At 47.1% G+C, this 21,143-nt stretch overlaps 1 protein-coding gene across 11 annotated transcripts in view; it reads right to left on the bottom strand.

Moving 5' to 3' along the window:
* The window catches only part of LOC121582444 (guanine nucleotide exchange factor VAV2-like), a 242,660-nt gene that overhangs the window by 47,477 nt on the left and 174,040 nt on the right, over positions 1-21,143 (bottom strand). For all 11 annotated transcript variants that reach the window (XM_041898222.2, XM_041898224.2, XM_041898231.2 and 8 more), the window contains exons 3-4: positions 17,746-17,804; positions 8,821-8,889 (exon numbers count right to left, since the gene is read on the bottom strand). In XM_041898222.2, the coding sequence (XP_041754156.1) occupies positions 8,821-8,889; positions 17,746-17,804 (128 nt within the window). The remainder of the gene's footprint in view (positions 1-8,820; positions 8,890-17,745; positions 17,805-21,143) is intronic.

Raw genomic sequence — 21,143 nt, 5'->3', positions numbered from 1 at the left:
GTGCCGGAACACATGGGTAAACAGTGCCTCGGCAGTTTGCAGGGCCGTAGGAAGACCCGGCATGGGGAGCAAACGACAGGCCTTAGAGAACCGGTCCACAACGACCAGGATGGTAGTATTCCCTTGGGAGAGGGGAAGGTCTGTTATAAAGTCCACTGATAGGTGGGACCATGGCCGTTGTGGAACGGGCAGGGGTAGCAACTTACCCCTAGGTAGATGTCTAGGCGCCTTACACTGGGCGCACACCGAGCAGGAGGAAACATAAACCCTCACATCCCTTGCCAACGTGGGCCACCAGTACTTGGCACTAAGACAGTGCACTGTCCGGCCGATACCCGGATGTCCAGAGGAGGGTGACGTGTGAGCCCAATAGATCAATCGATCCCGAACCTCGAGCGGAACGTACTTCCGACCCTCCGGGCACTGTGGTGGACTAGGGTCGGTGCGTAACGCCCGCTCGAGTTCAGCATCGACCTCCCACACTACCGGTGCCACCAGACACGACTCAGGCAGTATGGGAGTGGGCTCCACGGACCTCTCCTCCGCGTCATACCGCCGAGACAGCGCATCTGCCTTGCCATTCTGTGACCCAGGGATGTACGTGATCTTAAAAGTAAACCTGGTCAAGAACATACTCCATCTTGCCTGGCGAGGGTTCAGCCTCCTCGCCGCCCGGATGTACTCCAGGTTACGGTGGTCCGTCAAAATGAGGAAAGGGTGTTGAGCCCCCTCAAGCCAGTGCCTCCACACCTTTAGAGCCTGTACCACGGCTAACAGCTCCCTGTCCCCTACGTCATAGTTCCGCTCCGCCGGACTGAGCTTCTTAGAATAAAAAGCACAGGGGCGGAGTTTAGGTGGCGCGCCAGACCGTTGTGAAAGCACGGCTCCTAAACCGGCCTCCGACGCGTCCACCTCTACTTGGAACGGCAAAGAGGGATCCGGATGCGCCAGCACCGGGGCCGAGGTAAACAGGTCCTTCAGCCTCCCAAACGCCCTGTCCGCCTCGGCCGACCACTGCAGACGCACCGACCCCCTTCAACAGAGACGTGATGGGAGCTGCCACCTGTCCAAAACCCCCGGATAAACCTCCTGTAGTAATTTGCAAACCCCAAAAACTGCTGCACCTCCTTCACAGTGGTTGGTGTTTGCCAATTACGCACGGCCGACACCCGGTCTACCTCCATCTTCACCCCTGACGCAGACAACTGATAACCCAAAAAGGAGACCGACTCCTGGAAAAACAGACACTTCTCTGCCTTCACATACAGGTCGTGCTCCACCAGCCTCCGCAACACCCTGCACACCAGGGCCACATGCTCGACACGGGTAGGTGAGTACACGAGAATGTCATCAATGTACACCACCACCCCCTGCCCCTGCATGTCCCTGAAGATCTCATCCACAAATGATTGGAAAACTGATGGAGCGTTCATCAACCCGTATGGCATGACCAGATACTCGTAATGGCCCGAGGTGGTACTAAAGGCTGTTTTCCATTCATCACCCTCCCTGATGCGCACCAAGTTGTACGCGCTCCTGAGATCTAATTTCGTGAAGAAACGCGCCCCATGCAACGACTCAGTCATGGTCGCAATCAGCGGGAGTGGATAACTATACTTCACCGTAATCTGATTGAGACCACGGTAATCGATGCACGGACGCAAACCACCATCCTTTTTCTTCACGAAAAAGAAACTTCGATGACGCTGGGGAAGTGGACGGCCGTATGTATCCTTGTCTCAGCGATTCGTCTATGTAAATCTCCATAGCTTTCTTCTCCTCCTGAGACAGAGGATACACATGGCTCCGTGGGAGCGCAGCTCCTGCCTGGAGGTTTATCGCACAATCCCCCTGCCTATGGGGTGGCAACCGCGTCGCCCTCGCCTTACTAAACGCAATAGCCAAATCCCCATACTCAGGTGGAACGTGCAATGCGGGCACCTGGTTTGGACTCTCCACCGAGGTAGCCCCTACGGAAACGCCCCAAACACCTACCCACACACTGAGCAGACCACTCCATCAGAGCCCTCTCCTGCCACGAAATCGCTGGGTTATGGGTACTCAACCAGGGCATGCCCAGCACCACCGGATACGCAGGAGAGTCAATCAGGAACAGCTGAATCATCTCCTGATGATCCCCCCTGCGCACACATCCTAAGTGGCGCCGTGACCTCCCTGATTAAGCCCGTACCCAACGGACGACTATCTAGGGCGTGAACGGGAAAAGGAACATCAACAGGAATGAGGGGAATCCCTAACGCTAAACAAAACTTTTTATCAATAAAATTCCCAGCTGCGCCTGAATCTACCAGCGCCTTATGCTGGGAATGAGGTGCTACCTGTGGAAAACGTACAGGCATACAAAAATGGGCAACAGTGAGCTCTGGGTGAGTGGGGCGCCTACTCACCTGGAGGGAATCCCCAGTGCGGGACCTGTCGTCATTTCCCCTAGGAGGCCATCCCCAGCACCTAGCCGCGGTGTGTCCTCCCCGACCACAGTTGGTGCAGTGGATGGACCCCCTAGCCTGCCGACTCCTCCTCTCTCTAGCGCCAGCACCCCCGAGCTCCATAGGACAAGGCTCGGAGACGCTGGAGGGTGGAATGGACGGACCCTCCGCAGGACGTCCGCGGGTAGCCAGCAAGGTATCCAGCCTGATGGACATATCAACCAGCTGGTCGAAAGTGAGGCTGGTGTCCCTACAAGCCAGCTCCCGACGGACGTCCTCTCGTAGGCTGCATCGGTATAGATCGATGAGGGCCCGATCATTCCACCCTGCATCTGCCGCTAGAGTACGGAATTCGAGCGCGAATTCCTGGGCACTTCTCCTCCCCTGCCGGAGGAAGACCAGACGAACTCGGTGTACGTAATCGTCGTGGCGTCGATCTTCCTCCACTCCGCGTTGGCCCACTCCAACGCTTTTCCGGCCAGGCAGGAGATCAGGGCGGACACGCTCTCATGCCCTGAAGGTGCCGGGTGCACTGTGGCCAGGTATAGCTCTACCTGGAGCAGGAATCCCTGACACCCAGCCGCGGTCCCGTCGTAGGCCCTCGGGAGAGATAGTCGGACTCCTCGAGGTTCCGGCGCTGGAATGGGCGGGCTGGCCGATGGTGCTGGCAGGGCGGGCGGCGGTGGAGGCGAACCCCAGCCTCGGAGTGTGGTAATCACCTCCTGCAGGGCGGTCCCCATCTGCAGGAGCTGCTCTTGCTGGTCCCGAACCTGGGCTTCCAGTCTCGTCTGGGCTGCTTCGGCTCCTGCTGATTCCATTGTTGCGGTGTGTGATTCTGTCAGGGCGTGTTGTAGGTGTAGTGTAGGAATCAAACGCAGGACGCAGACTGAATGTTCCAAAGGCTGTATTACTGGCCCAACACAGGCAACAGGACAACTAAGCCCGACAGCAAAACCCGCACGAAGGCGAAGGTAAATGCGCACTAACAGGTGCGACAAAATGTAACGGTGCACACACAAGTGCAAAAATAAGCTCCAGCACAGTGGAGACAATACGCTCAACCGAGCAAAACACAACACTGACGGAAACAATCACACACAACACTAGACAAACACAACGAGAAACTTATAGGACACTAATTACGTCAAAACAGAAACAGGTGTGTAAACAAACAGACAAAAGCAAACGAACATGAAACATCTAGCGGTGGCAGCTAGAATTCCGGAGACGACGAACGCCGAAGCCTGCCCGAACAAGGGAGAGAGGCAGCCTCGGCCGAAACCGTGACAAGTGCAGCAATCTGTGTGTGAACTGTTTGGGGAGTGAGGAGGAACAAGATGAACTAGCTCCTGAGGGGGGATCTGTGTGTATGGGGTTGGGGGAAAGAGGGGGCAGGAAGGAATGGTTGGAGTATGGGTGCAAAATAGCATGAGTAACATTTGATGGCATAGAATTAGAAAGTAGAATGGACATATTTGTGAAAGAGTTTAGATGGGTGTGAATGTATGTACGTGTGTGTGTGTGTGTGTGTGTGTGTGTGTGTGTGTGTGTGTGTGCTGTATGAGTGTGAACACGGGTACATGCATGAGTGGTGTGTACAAGAGATACGAGAGTGTGTGCTTCCCACTCCGCTCCTCTCCTCAGGACTCCTGTATTTTGGGCAAATTTTCTGTCTGATTTCACAGTGCAGGGCCAGAGGAGGTCCAGCGTGTTCGCACGCAACGCTTTGTGGCCTCTGCTCTACTGCTCTCCGCTCCATCCCAACCTGACATGGGCACTGTTAATCACTGGACGGGACTTTCATCAAGGGCTACATATGGACCTCTGGGTTACCGGTTTCTAGTAATAGAACTAACATGTTTTTAAAGCTGACAGTTATTCAATTTTTCAGCGTAAGATATCTGGGCTCTGGCACCTTCCCCCTCTCACTCTCTCAGTGCAATTCCCATGTTCCTGTGAGTGTGACGTTTTAATGCTGTGATCCTGTCTTGTGGAGTCAGGCCATAGACCTATGGTGCTGTGAAAAAGTATTTTCCCCCTTTCTAATTTTCTCTACTGAATGTTATCAGATTTTCAACGAAAACCTAATATTAGATAAAGGGAACCTGAGTGAACAAATAACACAATAATTATATACTTATTTCATTTATTTCAAAACAAAGCAATTGCTCCCTTACACTCAATAACTGGTTGTGCCACCTTCAGCTGCAATGACTCCAACCAAATGCTTCCTGTGGTTGTTGATCAGTCTCTCACGTAGCTGTGGAGGAATTTTGGCCCACTCTTCCATGCAGAACTGCTGTAACTCAGTGACATTTGTGGGTGTTCAAGCATGAACTGCTCGTTTCAAGTCCTGACAATAAGACTTGAGATTAGGTCCGGACTTTGACTAAGCCATTCCAAAACTTCAAATTTGTTGCTTTTTAGCCATTTTCATGTAGACTTGATTGTGTGTGTTGGATCATTGTCTTGCTGCATGACCCAGCTGCGCTTCAGCTTCAGCTTCAGCTCACAGACGGATTGCCGTGACATTCTCCAGTAGAATTCTCTGATACAGAGCAGAATTCATGGTTCCTTCTATTAAAGCAAGTCGTCCAGGTCCTGAGGCAGCAAAGCATCCCCAAAGCATCACTCTACCACCACCATGGTATGAGGTTCTTACTGTGGAATGCAGTGTTTGGTTTTCTGTGAGCTGAAGCACAGCTGGGTCATGCAGCAAGACAATGATCCAACACACACAATCAAGTCTATATGAAAATGGCTAAAAAGCAACAAATTTGAAGTTTTGGAATGGCTTAGTCAAAGTCTGGACCTAATCTCAATTCAGATGTTGTGGCAGGACTTGAAACGAGCATTTCATGCTTGAAAACCCACAAATGTCGCTGAGTTACAGCAGTTCTGCATGCAAGAGTGGGCCAAAATTCCTCCTCAGCGACATGAGAGACTGATCAACAACTACAGGAAGCATTTGGTTGCAGTCATTGCAGCTAAAGGTAGCACAGCTAGTTATTGAGTGTAAGGGGGCAATTACTTTTTCACACAGGTGAATTGGGTGTTGCATAACTTTGTTAATTAAATAAATAAAATAAGTATCATTTTTTTGGGTTATTTGTAAACTCAGGTTCCCTTTATCTAATAGTAGGTTTTGGTTGAAGATCTGATAACATTCAGTATCAAAAATAGAGAAAATCTGAAACATTTGACATTTTAGTCATTTAGCAGACGCTCTTATCCAGAGCGACTTACAGTTAGTGAGTGCATACATTATTTTTATTTGTTTTCATACTGGTCCCCCTTGGGAATCGAACCCACAACCCTGCCGTTGCAAACGCCATGCTCTACCAGCTGAGCTACATCCCTGCCGGCCATTCCCTCCCCTACCCTGGGTCTCCTGGTCGCGGCCGGCTACGACAGAGCCTGAATTCAAACCAGGATCTCTAGTGGCACAGCTAGCACTGCAATGCAGTGCCTTAGACCACTGCACCACTCGGGAGGGGTCAAATACTTTTTCACGGCACTGTACATATTACATCACATTTGGACATTGACCAGGGAGCTACAGCAAGCCTGTCTGCTCTGTGTTGGCTTGGCAACACTGACCATCACCTGGTTAAAGGGTCATCTCAGGCTCTTACTTATATTATCATCATTTCTAATGCCCTTGGATTATTTCCACTCTCACATGGACATTTCAAGATTACAGATTTTGAAATACTGTTGATCCAATGGGAGTAGTACAGTCACATTTTCACATTAGTGCACAGTTTTTGAGAGCTGCATCTCTGCTGAGTGAAAAGTCAACTATATGGGAAATTTCCACTCTCTTTCTCTCTCTGCAGACTGCAGGGTTTGCAGACCAAATCCAATGGAAGGTAATTCTGGTTTCCACCACCAGGCTGGGGATGCAATTACTGACAAATGTGTGTGTGCAACTGTAGAAAAGTGGATTACCCAGAGACATATGACTAGGGCCAGCACATTTGTAAGCTGATGGATAAATAAACAGATTTACTTGGGGTGGAAATATCTTGCTTCCCTTCCTTCTCTGATTTAAATCAGAAAGTTTTGGGGCAATGAGGCCCTTTCTTTCTCATGAAGTTAGAGAGGTTGCTGACATGGGCTTCCATTTTATGACTATATCAGATCTCAGAGACTGTCCAAATATTGAGCAAGTACGTATAGTAAATACACTGAACAAAAACATGTAAAGTGTTGGTCCCATGTTTCATGAGCTGAAATAAAATATCCCAGACATTTTCCATACGCACAAAAAACATTCTCTCAAATGTTGTGCACAAATTTGTTTACGTCCCTGTTAGTGAACATTTCTCCTTTGCCAAGATAATCCATCCACCTGACAGGTGTGCCATATCAAGAAGCTGATTAAACAGCTTGATCATTAAACAGGTGCACTTTGTGCTGGGGACAATAAAAGGCCACTTTAAAATGTGCAGTTTTGTCACACAACACAATGACACAGATTTCTCAAGTTTTAAAGGGAGCGTGCAATTGGGATGCCGACTGCAGGAATGTCCACCAGAGCTTTTGCCAGAGAATTTAATGTTCATTTCTCTAACATAAGCTGCCTCCAATGTCATTTTAGAGAATTTTGCAGTACGTCCAACTGACCTCACAACCGCAGACCATGTATAATCATGCCAGCGCTTCATCTGGGGGTGCTGAGGAGTATTTCTGTCTGTAATAAAGCCCTTTTTGGGGGAAAAACTCATTCTGATTGGCTGGGCCTGGCTCCCCAGTGGTAGGGCCTGGCTGCCAAGTGGATGGGCCTATGCCCTCAAAGGCCCACCCATGGCTGCACGCTTGCCCAGTCATGTGAAATCCATAGATTAGCGCCTAATTAATTTATTTCAATTGACTGATTTCCTTATATGAACTGTAACTCAGTAAAAACGTTTAAATTGTTGCATGTTGCGTTTATATTTTTGTTCAGTATAGTTAAACCTACTCATCCACTGGCATATCACTCTCTCATTTCAGTCACATACTCATCTTAAATCAACCGTACATCAATATCATGGGCCAATTAAGAACACTATGAGTGCGAGATTACTCCTTGCTTAAGTGTGTCCAACTGCATTACATGCAGGACCTCCTGATGAATCAATTAGGTGGACTGGGGCCGTCGATGAGAATGAAAAGCATATATGTTCCTCTAAAGGTCAAGGGTGTCCGTGCTGCACAGCGGTTTGATTAATTAAATAAGATACAGCAGCACTTTGCACCTGGAGGTGAGACAAAGAGCAGGTTCACACCAGAGTAGGACACTAGGGCCCAACCCCTGTGGAATGACTAGGGGTCACCATAGTCTCCGGGCAGGTCAGAGAAGGTGTTATGACCACGTATCAGAGAGAGGTTGGGTTATAGGGCGTGCGGTCAAAAGGTAAAGGGAAAAACTAAAGGGGATGTAATCAAAGCAGAGGACCTTTCCACTAAGACCTGCTGATACGCTTTGTGCTGCCTGCAACACAACTATAGGTAATGCGTCACAGGACCACCACAATGATGCATTACAATCAAGTGCCTTATACTATGTGCCTTATCCCACATCCTTTTGAGATTGCTTTGTCTTTGCTCTGACTAAGGTCGTTGGATGGAACATTTGCATTGGGTGCTTATTTCTAAACCAAACTATACTGTATGACGTGCAGCCCAGCACCTTTGTGTTTACTATTCTCTCTATGTCTGAACACTCAGAGCTGCTTTTTCCAGTAAGGCCCCAGTGTTGGGTTGGATTGGAAGCTAAGCTGAGCCTTAATCCAGTATTAGCCTGCTTGGCCCTCACTCCTCTCTGCTTCTGCACGTTTTCCTTCAGTAATCTATTCAGCAGGCAGTAGTGGTGGCACTCTGTTATCCCTCCCTCCCTCCCTTCCTCCCTCCCTCCCTCCCTCCCTCCCTCCCTCCCTCCTCGCTTTCTCTGGGTGATGAATGACACCTATCTCAGTGCAGCACCTAATTATTCTCCATTAATCAGAGGAATGGGAGCTGTCGCACACCACAGCCTCCACCCTACCACCCCACCCCAGGCCAGCCTCCCTGCCTCTGCTGCTGCCTCGCCCTGAGCTGGCTTTCACACCCACCCACCCATCACCCAAGCCATACAGCCAGCCAGCCATCCAGTCACTGAGCCAACCAGGCAGGCAGGAAGCCAATGTTCTACTGGTGTCACCATGGTAACGGGCAGAGTGACGGAGGGCAGGGAGTTTGTGTAAACAGGCGGACGGAGGAAGGTGGCAGGATGGACGGTTACGGCTGTGCTGCTGCTGCTCCGTCCGTATGCCGTTTGTGTGTGTGTGTGTGTGTGTGTGTGTGTGTGTGTGTGATGAGGGATGCAGCAGGGGGGCTGGGTACATACTCTGCTAGTTCCTCAAGACTCCGGTACACATCATCCTCATTTAGAGCAGTGTCCTCCGAAGGAAAGGGCCTAAAACACACACAAACACACACACAGAGGGAGAAAGCGATACAGAATTAGCCACAGTAAGATATGGTAACAGCAGGGGATGAGTGTCTATCAGTCAAGTTGTCAATCTCACTCCATCATCATCATCTATAATACAACAGTGTCACTCATTAATGAGCTCCACTGTTCCTCCATAGACACAAATCAGCCATGAACACAGAACACACACAACACTTTCTCAATAATCAAGTCAAACAGTTTGTACAAGGATGACTGGCATAGATTAGTATCCCACAAAGTAAAGGCTATTTCTCAAATTACACTATTTCCTGTATTTACCCCTATATGGGAAATAAGGTGTCACTTAAACCCATAAAGTATGACTCAAACCCATAAGATTGAGCCCTTTTCCAATTCCTATTTTTTTCTCTCTAAGTGAGTAGAGCCCTCCAGGGAATGCTAGAATGTTCAAATGGATGACTAATCAATTAGCCACATAAAGAGGTGGAATTCTCTATCTTTTTCTCCTGGAATTTCATAAAAAGGCTTAATCTGGAACTTTAACAGAGGCTAAAGGTGCCAGGGGATTGAAAAAGCATATCGGGTGAATTAAGCGATGATAAGATATCAAGAATAGCAGATTGTATACAAGCTGCATTTCAGAACATGCTACATCATTCAGTTGTGTGCATGTTGCATCTGTGTGTGCATTGAAAATACATGTATTCATTTCATATGGATGATAGCTAATGAAATGTTTGAAACACTAACATAATGCTAAATGTCCGAATGCTAACATGCCATGAACCATTTCTCTGAATATGTATAGTAAATCTATTGGGGCAGTTAGCACCACAAGTATCTATGTGCTACTATGCGTGGGTAATATAGTCTTTACTGTGATAATGTGGCCTCCACATGTTTCATCAGTTTGTTTCCAGTTTACAAATGCCTCAACAAAGTGGTATTTATCATTTCTGCCTCCGCCATGCACATATGTTATTCTGTTTTGGATGACTAGGTCTATGATGAATTGCTGCCATCGTGCCATGTTTAAGCCGTGAAACTATTTTAGTAGTTGTGGAGCAATCAAATACACTACGATGGATCTAGCTGTAGTGTTTAGGACACTGGAGTATTGACCTTGGTTCACCATGTATAATGTGACTTCATGTGAAGCCCTGTCCTACTGAGAGGTCATACAGCCATTGATACCACACAGACAAAAAAAAAAAACTATAATAAAAACTAAAATTGTAAAAACAATTTAGTAAACTGAAATAAAATAATTAAGAAAAACATTTGAAAAACAAAAAATATACTGAAACTTAATAATATATAATATAATATAATAATAATATAATAATAATATGCCATTTAGCAGACGCTTTTATCCAAAGCGACTTACAGTCATGTTCAAACTTGTATCTTAGACTGCAGAACTGATTTAAATAAAATAAAAACCATCATAAATTACGTTGAGTTTAATTTTTTGTATATTTTTTTACTTTCTAATTGGGTTTTCAAGCTTTTTTTCTAATGGGGTTTTCGAGAATCTGAATTTTGCTGCCAGTAGATGGTAAATGTTGCCAGTAGATGGTCATGTTTCAAATAGGCCTAGCTTGTGCATCACTATCACTAACTATCAGTTGCTAAAAGGGAAGAAATCAGAGGGCAAGTGCGGAGCATGAGCGTGAACCATAGCCATGAACAATAGCGGCAGCAAACCCAACACCAGCAGTGGTCGGTCGCAAAAGGCAAAGCCCCGTATGGGATTATTTTGAGTGGAAAGGACAAAAGCAAGATGGCAACGTGTGTGGAACAGAGATAAAAGGGAAAAATCCAACCAACCTCAAAGTTCATCTGAACAGCACCCACATAGAATTTCAGGATAAAGACAAGATGAGACAGCCATTATTTTATTTTTGGAATTAGGTCAGGATTCAGACTCCAGGTATCATGTGAACACACATAAGACGTGGAAAATGTGTAGAATTACAGGAAATTTGCTTTAAAACTGCTACATTTTATTTCTACCAACAAGAAGGGTGTGAACAGATTGAACAGTTTGGGGTCATGGGTTGCAAGGTGGGGGTTTGTTACTACGCCGATAAATGACACTATCCATCCGGACCTTTGCCACCTAGGAAATGTGTGACCGGACCATCTCAAATAGTACTTGAGTACACCTGCTATAGGCCTACAACACATACAGTACATGGCTTCTAGCCTCCCATACATAAGGTTACTTTCTGTCCCTAACACTAAAACTAAAACTGAAATAAATAAATAGAAAAAACAAAATAGAAATGTTTTTATCAAACTGAAACAGAATAAAAACTAGTGTATCAAGTTGGAAAACTAAACTGAATTTCAAATAAAAATCTAAAAACTAATCGTAATACAAACTAATAGAAAATCACAAAACTATAATAATCTTGGCACACACACGCGCAAACACACACGCGCGCGCGCACACTCATCCATGTCCATATACAATATCAATCCCCCTAAGTCACAGGCCACACAAAGGTTCTCCATCACTCATAGAAACATGGAGTGAGAGAAAGAGAAAGAGAGTGGTGACTATCAAAAGTGTGTGCGTGCGTATGTGTGTGTACGTATGGTAGGACACCATTCGATCCTGTACTGTATGTGCTGCTGACGCCCACTCCTCACAGAGCAGCCTGCTAGCCCCTATAAAGGAAACGTACAGACCCCCATCTCACAGCTGATTACATCAACACTAATCTCAACCACCAGCCGGCTCTCTCTGTCGAACCGGCAGCAATTGGAGCCTGGGGACGAGGTTACATCAACACAAGGGCACCAGAGGTAAAAAATAGAGATGGAGAGGAGGGGGGTAAAGTGTGTGGGTTCAGGAGAGAGAGAGAGAGAGAGAGAGAGAGAGAGAGAGAGAGAGAGAGAGAGAGAGAGAGAGAGAGAGAGAGAGAGAGAGGGAGAGATAGAGAGAGGGGGAGAGAGAGAGAGAGAGAGAGAGAGAGAGAGAGAGAGAGAGAGAGAGAGAGAGAGAGAGAGAGAGAGAGAGAGAGAGAGAGAGAGTTTGTGTGTAAGCACCTGGGGCTCAGTCTGAAGTGGGTGGGAGATAATCAGATGGATAGTGCACTGACTGAACCCTGACAGTCACAGCTGCATCTCCTATTACTGTATGTTCAACAGTAATAATTAACCTAGAGACATCCACTGTATGTTCTGTTAATTCAGTTATGGTGATAGCAGCATTAGTACAGGCACTAAGTAAACACTGTTGGCCATTTTCCATTAACCTGGAATATGACACTTTTCAATTATATGTTTTGATTAAATCTGCCCTCTTGAGTCACGCCTCTTATCTAACTGAATTTGTGCTTTCAGTTAATCAGTTCATTCTGTCACTTGGACTCACATCTATGGAACCCCCAGAGGGAGTTTAACAGAATCAGTCAAATCAATTACCAGATGGCCAATCAAACCATATCCCCAGGTTTTCATCTAAAATAAACAACAGCACTGGCTGCTCATTGATGCTGTCATGATTCCACAGGCTGGTGAGAACTCCAAGACCTTCCAAGTGGCACAAAATCATATCTCCTGTACAGTGAGGGAAAAAATTATTTGATCCCCTGCTGATTTTGTATGTTTGCCCATTGACAAAGAAATGATCAGTCTATAATTGTAATGGTAGGTTTATTTGAACAGTGAGAGACAGAATCACAACAAAAAAATCCAGAAGAAAGCATGTCAAAAATGTTTTAAATTGATTTGCATTTTAATGAGGGAAATAAGTATTTGACCCCCTCTCAATCAGAAAGATTTCTGGCTCCCAGGTGTCTTTTATACAGGTAACGAGCTGAGATTAGGAGCACACTCTTAAAGGGAGTGCTCCTAATCTCAGTTTGTTACCTGTATAAAAGAGACCTGTCCACAGAAGCAATCAATCAATCAGATTCCAAACTCTCCACCATGGCCAAGACCAAAGAGCTCTCCAAGGATGTCAAGGACAAGATTGTAGACCTACAAAGGCTGGAATGGGCTTCAAAACCAATGCCAAGCAGCTTGGTGAGAAGGTGACAACAGTTGGTGCGATTATTCGCAAATGGAAGAAACACAAAATAACTGTCAATCTCCCTCGGCCTGGGGCCTGGGGCTCCATCTCACCTCGTGGAGTTGCAATGATCATGAGAATGGTGAGGAATCAGCCCAGAACTACACGGGGGGATCTTGTCAATGATCTCAAGGCAGTTGGGACCATAGTCACCAAGAAAACAATTGGTAACACACTACGCCGTGAAAGACTGAAATCCTGCAGCGCCCGCAAGGTCCCCCTGCTCAAGAAAGCACATATACATGCCCGTATGAAGTTTGCCAATTAACATCTGAATGATTCAGAGGAGAACTGGGTGAAAGTGTTGTGGTCAGATGAGACCAAAATGGAGCTCTTTGGCATCAACTCAACTCGCCATGTTTGGAGGAGGAGGAATGCTGCCTATGACCCCAAGAACACCATCCCCACCGTCAAACATGGAGGTGGAAACATTATGCTTTGGGGGTGTTTTTCTGCTAAGGGGACAGGACAACTTCACCGCATCAAAGGGACGATGGACGGGGCCATGTACCGTCAAATCTTGGGTGAGAACCTCCTTCCCTCAGCCAGGGCATTGAAAATGGGTCGTGGATGGGTATTCCAGCATGACAATGACCCAACACACACGGCCAAGGCAACAAAGCAGTGGCTCAAGAAGAACCACATTAAGGTCCTGGAGTGGCCTAGCCAGTCTCCAGACCTTAATCCCATAGAAAATCTGTGGAGGGAACTGAAGGTTCGAGTTGCCAAACGTCAGCCTCGAAACCTTAATGACTTGGAGAAGATCTGCAAAGAGGAGTGGGACAAAATCCCTCCTGAGATGTGTGCAAACCTGGTGGCCAACTACAAGAAACATCTGACCTCTGTGATTGCCAACAAGGGTTTTGCCACCAAGTACTAAGTCATGTTTTGCAGAGGGGTCAAATACTTATTTCCCTCATTAAAATGCAAATCAATTTATAACATTTTTGACATGCGTTTTTCTGGATTTTGTTGTTGTTATTCTGTCTCTCACTGTTCAAATAAACCTACCATTAAAATTATAGACTGATAATTTCTTTGTCAGTGGGCAAACATACAAAATCAGCAGGGGATCAAATACTTTTTTCCCTCACTGTATCTATGTTTAGTTGAACACAATGTATTCAATGCACAGTAGCGGATTGTTTACAAAAAAATCACTCAGGACATGTTTTTACTGGTGTGTTTTCTAGTGTGTCTATGTGTGTGTTTGTGTGGTCACTATGAGGGACTAACGTGTCACACTAACATCTGGATAAGGAACACAATGCATCACAGCGCTCTGCTGGCTGTCCTGGCAAAGGTCACCTCGCCACCCCTCGCTCTGCCTTACTCGCTCTCTTCTCCTGCCTCTGTTTCTTTCTTTCCAATCAGTTCTCTCTGTTACGCTCTCTTTCAGCATCTCTCTCTCTCCCTCTTTCTCAACCTCTCTCTCTCAACTGCTCTCTCTCTCTTTCTCAACCTCTCTCTCTCAACTGCTCTCTCTCTCTTTCTCAACCTCTCTCTCTCTCCCTCCCTCTCCCTGTTTCAGTGTTCAGAGACAATCAGGCTGTAGAGGTTATGGCTGTTTATTTCTAGACTACCATTGGATGCCTCTGAACTATTTCAGTCTGCAGCACCCATTTACTCCCACCTCCTGTCAATTGGCTTTTTCAATGCGTACAGAGCCATGCCTGTGGTAAAGGTAATCAATGGCACACGTGTTGAGGACAGAGCAGCTGTGGGCCAGCCCCATTGAACCGCTATAGGCAAATAACTATGAGGAAGTAACTATGCGGTTGTTAGGTGTGACTGCAGTCGCAGTAGGTAGTGCAATAACTTCTAGCAGGTCCCAATGGCCCAAAGAAGAGATCAATAGTTCAGTGGAATTGAGGCAGTATGTTCTATCAGGCCCCATCTTGTGCTAGTCTACCCAGCAACTCTGATGAACGTCCCTCTGACTTTCCCTTCATTTAGCTTTGCATGACTCATTCCTATTTACTGTGTGTGTGTGTCTGGTAGAGCATGGCGCTTGTAACGCCAGGGTAGTGGGTTCGATCCCCGGGACCACCAATACGTAAAAATTTATGCACACGTGACTGTAAGTCGCTTTGGATAAAAGTGTCTGCTAAATGGCATATTATTATTATATTATTATTATGTATAATGTGTGTTTTATGTGATGTGTAATGTATGTGAGTGGCTAACGTGTCTTTTGTCACATGCACTGTCATGAGTGGGCATGAGCATGCCTAATGCCCAGCCTGGGAAGCGGGAGAGAGGGATGAAAGGAAGAGAGAGAGCATCCTGACACTTCTCCGCCTGCAGTCCCTCTCCTGCTGTGTTGCAGCCTCTGTGTCTGCTGCCCTGTTTCTCACTGTGGAGCTCTGCTCTAACGCACACTATAGCACTCAGACCCACTGAGGGAACAGTCACACACACACACACACACACACACACACACACACACACACGAGAGAGTACAGGAGTGATGGCTTGTAGTATCAGGGGGGAATCAGGACACTTAAGGAGAAGTGTGAGTAAGCCTATTGTGCGCTAAGAGGTGGCTTTGGGTTAGCTGAGGATAGTTATCATGAGGAGAAGGGAGATTGATTTCACTATTTCACTATCAGGAGAGGGAACAGAGAGAGGTCAAGGTCCTGCTATGAGTTTCATAATACCAGGAGAGCTCTCAGCCCCTAGATGAGGAACAGGATGTAAATATAGAAGGCCATTATTCCTAACCTCTAATCATCACTTTTTGATGTACCGTAATTTTCGGACTATAAGCCGCGCCTTTTTTCCCATTTTTCGACCCTGCGGCTTATATAACGGTGCGGCTAATCTATGGATTTTTACAGCTAACGGCCACTAGAAGACCTCCTAAATCTATGGATTTTACAGGTTACAGTCCACCAACTTTAACTCTATGGGCTCTATGACCGGTCCGCGCCCCCCACCTTTAAGCGGCGGGCTCCAGCAGGAAAAGCTGGAGGCCGGAAAAGAGTGAGACAGGTAGCGCGCAAAAGTAAAAGTGGAACCGAGAGTGGTACGAGAGACAGAACGAGAGCAAGACAGACAGACATTACGAGAGCGAGACAGTTTGTCTCTTTCCCGACAATCCCCTCTGTGCACGAACCCTTACATATGGTAATTAAACATTAAAACACCTGCGGCTTATAGTCCAGTGCGGCTTATATATGTACACATCATTCAATATCATTCAATTTAGCTGCTGCGGCTTATACTCCGGTGCGCCTTATAGTGCGGAAAATACGGTATATCATTTTCATGGATTTCTCATCGAGACAGGGCTTGGATAGTGAGTGTTCCAGAAGTGCTGAGTGTGTCTGGGTGTACAGGGGGGAGTGGAGAGAGGCTTACAGTAAACCTGGGGCTCAGGGCTGACAGTGACAGAGACACACAGGCCTGATCGTAGAATCATTACGGCCAACAGGCATCAAAGAACCAATCAATGGACTTCAACAGCAGTTCAATGAACACGCCTCCGGAACAATTATCCACAGATCAAACACATAGAGAGGAACAGAGAGCGAGAGAGGAACAGAGAGAGAGAACAGGAGGAGTGTTTTTAACTGCTGAGTGTCTCTGGGGTGAGAGAGGGACAGGTCTGTGTTTAGTGACAGGGGGCATGTGGGTGAGACTGAAGAGGACTGACAGGTTTCTGTAGAATTACAGGGGCAGAGGGGCCTTAGTCGCCTTTACCCCAGGCAGTATGGGAAAGACAGGGGGCATCGAGAGGCCAGAGTGTGTGGTGGGTGTTTAACGACTGATATGCAAGGACAGACATGTTAACATCATGTGCCCTAGATCATGCCATGTGTTGGTCATGTGCCTCTTGGCAAGCTTCCTATGTTGGCATGAGAGAGAGTCAGTGACGTAGTGGATGATTGAAAGATATGATATGAAAGAGATATATTCATGATTTGACTGCACATGGTTAATGTACATACCAGTATATTATTATTTATTATTATTATTTTTACATACCAGGGTGTTTTGGATTTAATGAAATTTTCTCCAAAACAAAAGACACTAACTAACTGTGAGAGGATTTTCAACTCGCTGTGTGGAACTTGGTAGTTGGTAGAACATGGCGCTTGCAACGCCAGGGTTGTGGGTTTGATTCCCACGGGAGACCAGTCCAAAAATAAAATAAAATGCACTCACAGTAAGTTGCTCTGGATAAGAGTGTCTGCTAATTGACAAAAATGTAAAATGTAAACGAACCAAACAGGCTGTGATTTGTTTTCACCACACTGGGCAGTGCAGACCAGACAGGACAGCAGTGATTTAGCCACCTCTCACCAAGCTGTGTAATATTTATTAATTGCCAGGGCCAGTCTCTGTGTTCCCTGGTCTGGCATGGGGCCTAATGGGCGCGCTCCATCAACTCATTACCCAGCCCGCCAGGATAAAACTGCTTTATTTTTGGAGCCAGCGAGCAGGGAGAACAGACTGATTAAATAAAGAGAAATCAGAAAGCGGTTTCCCAGCACCCAATAAACTAGCATGAATAATTTCCTTTGCTTTGATGTGACACAAATAAATATGAGGTAGAGTTTAGATGTGATCTGAGCTATCTGATCCTGGACTTACATGTGGTCATTCTTCCAGAACTGGTTATCAATAGAGGCAGTGGTATAGATAGGAGTGGGCCTACATCTAATCTGTTACCAGAATTAAACAACACAGTGTCTGATTGAGAGATACAGTGAACATATTCAATATTCCTCTTTCTCAAATGGGCAGTAGGAGGAGAGAAGACATACCTGATCCCTTTGATCTGTGCAATGCTGTGGTGGGAAATCCTGGACAGGGCTGAGATCACCTGGAACACACAGCAGGGAGAGAACACAGTCAACAACACAGTCATAGTCAAAAACACAGTCTACAACACAGTCATCAGCAATACAGTCAACAACACAGTCATAGTCAAAAACACATTCTACAACAGTCATCAGCAACACTGTCAACAACAGTCTACAACACAGTCAACATCTCATCACTCAGTCAGTAAGACAGGCCTGTCTGCTCTGCCTAAATCTGGTTAATAGATGTTCAACTTAATGTGTTGACGAGCGAGGAGAGCGATGCCGTGTTTCTTAGCAACATCGTCATGCGCAGCCACACACAGGGTTGTGTAAGCATAATGCAGGCCACCATGTCAATGATGACATCCAGAGACAAATGCCCCTGCACAGTCACGGACGTGGGCCACTTTACTCAGATCAGACCCCCCCTCCATATGTTCTCTCTCATCCCCTTCCCTCTTTCTCCTCACTCCCTCCTCTCTCTCTCTCTCTCTCTCTCCCTCCCTCCCCTCTGGTGAAACCAGCGGGGTGTAACAAGGTTAAATGCGTGCCTGTATTTAAACTGATTTAATGCTGGTCGTGAGTCACATGTGAGTGGGCTTATGGGTGGCTGTTTGGCAGGCTTAGAGATGGCGTGCTGGAGGCTCCTCCAAGGCTAATACAGGCATATGATGGAGCCCGTCCCATCCCCTCCTAACTGCCAGAATGCTGCCTCCACGCCTCATTACGCACTCCTGAGTGTGTTTGTGCCTCCATGACCATGGCGATGCCAGCTGTCCCCCGCCAGAGACAGAGGAAACAGTTATACCCCTCCTCTCTCTACTCTCACTCCCTTCTCCCCCCGCTCCCTCTATAATTATACACCTCCGCTCTCTGCTCTAAACTGTATAATGAAAGTGTGTAACTTCAATGGGAGTCTAGGGTGCTTTAAAGGCAGGTGGAGCTCAGGCTAAGTGCTAGTGTGAAGCGGGTTAGGACCAAGCACCAGTCTAAGGACCATGGAGTGGCTCAACCACTCAGAGGAATGAATACCTGACCGATATGGTAAGTCATACACTACGATGGTGAATGGTGGTTATGGCTGCTCGATTGTCCCTTTCAGTACATGAATATGCATAGGCTTGCATCTGTCAGCCTTTTAAAACACTCGGGAGAGTCTGAATGCTGAAGTGTTGCTTTCTGTGTGGCTAAAGACCCATGTAATGAGCAGACATGCCACGCTGCCTCTAACATAGGCTATACTCTATTACACAGATGCTTACCAGGCACCCATAATGCACTTTGGACTGAGACTGGAAATTTGAATGAAAATGGCTGCTGTAGAGAATAGCGTATGAGGTGAGTTTGTCCCATCCTTTGGTTAAGGCCTTTGATTTAGGGTGCTTTGTCATTCCAGCTAGATCCATTGTGCCATGGGTTGGCACACTACCCACCTAAGCTAGCTGCAGGGCTGGGGCGTGCCCCCATGTGGTGTCCTGCCCTGCCCTCACCCACTGGCAGAGGGGAGAAATGATGAGACTGGAATGGAGCATTACTCTGCCTTTCAGTACCATGTCTCTTCTCCTAATGCTTCACTGGGTAATATTGGGTTATGGGCATGAATATGGTGACACCAACACAGTGCGATGAGCTAAATATGAAAACCCTCTCTTTTTATTTAGTCCCCCCCCCTTCTCTGTCTCTCACTATCCCTCTGCTCCCTTCACCCTTCTACCTCTGCCCCTTCACCCTTCTATCTAACCTCTGCCTCCTTCACCCTTCTATCTAACCTCTGCCCCCTGCCTCTCTTTCTCACTCTCCTCACTGTCTAACACCCAGTCTTCCTCTCCCTCCCTCTACTCTCCCACTCCCTCCATCCTATCCTGCGGACCAGTCAAAGGCTCTCTCTCTGTCTGTTTCCACATGATTGATTTCTCTCTCATCTCAGTCACAGTGCCCTGGGAGCCCCAACTCTGGACGGAACAGACCAGAGAATAAAGCTTCTCCCACCCAGAGTCGGCAAAATATGAAAAGGAATCATCACAGGATGGAGTGGAAATAACACTCTCTCTTCCCATCCTACCTCCCCCATCCTCAGCCTCACCCCCTCCCAACCCCACAACTGGACCTGCCCCATCACCCTCAGCCTTCCCCTACAGTAAGGAGGGAGCTGCCAAGCCAAGAGAGTGTGACTGAGGATCCATGGCAGGACCAGCCTCCCTTATGCTTCCTGAAGCACAGCATGACACATGCATGCAATGTTTACACTAGACTTCATTTGTTTAGAGCGGAGGGGAGCGGTGGGAGATACATTTGTATAGACAAATCAGCTGCAAACACGTCACTGTCCATTTCTGGAACAAGCACACATGTGGCCACCGCCACAGCTGGGAACCCCATGTGACCAGCCTCAACCAATCAGAGACTCAGGGGACATGGCGCCCTGACAACTAGACGTGGGTTAATTTACATGGTCATCTATTGTGTGTCAAAACAAATACAATATGGTGCCGCATGCTATCGGCAGTGGGCACAGAGGGGTGGTGATTTGATTAGAAACAGAACAATGTTTCACAATGCTATTGACAGGTCACAGTGTCCACATACCACAACAGCCAATTACATGTATTCATGACACAACACATCTCACACCAACAATCAATGTACTGTAAGTACTGGACGCACACCAACAGTCAAATTAATTCATAGGACATCTCACCCAGATCCATTTTACACCCCTCTCTGCCCCCTCACTCATTCACCACACACTTGCACGGGTACAGACACCTCCCCCCTGGTGTGATATTTATGAACCATTCACAACACAGTGTGACGGCAGCACAGTTGGGCCCATCATATCATGCCAGAGACAGCAGAGGAGAGAAGAGTAGAGGAGAGGAGAGAACAGATGGCAGTGTTCCCTGCTCCCTGACATCATCAAAAATGGACAGCCCAGTCCTGTGTGTCCCAGAGCATTGGGGCCAGCAGGAGCAGAAGCAATCAATCCCAGGCCCCAGCGCTGAACAGTGTTTGCTGTTTGAACTGGATGGCCTTTATTCCATGTAATATAGGCTAACTGTTCAGTTAACTGCTGTATGTAAAGCCCATGTCTTCCTCTCTGAGTTAGCGCCAGCCAGCCAGCCCTGTGCTGTAAAGCTTGATTGCAGACGGATTGGCACCTGGACATTAGCATTAGCGCTAAATCCCCTCAAAGCGCCCCTTAAAAAGTCCTTCCAGCTGCGTGATTATGGGGGATTTCACTGGGCACGTCCCGACTCCCGCTCGGCCAGACCGTCAAAGCCTGAAGCCATTAGGTCCACAAACACTGGCACTGTCCCAAACACCCCATTCAGCCCTCACTCAGTCAGTCAACATGG

The sequence above is a fragment of the Coregonus clupeaformis genome, chromosome 15 (genome assembly GCF_020615455.1).
Source record: "Coregonus clupeaformis isolate EN_2021a chromosome 15, ASM2061545v1, whole genome shotgun sequence".
Lineage (NCBI taxonomy): Eukaryota > Metazoa > Chordata > Actinopteri > Salmoniformes > Salmonidae > Coregonus > Coregonus clupeaformis.
This window is presented reverse-complemented; position numbering and strand designations above follow the sequence as displayed.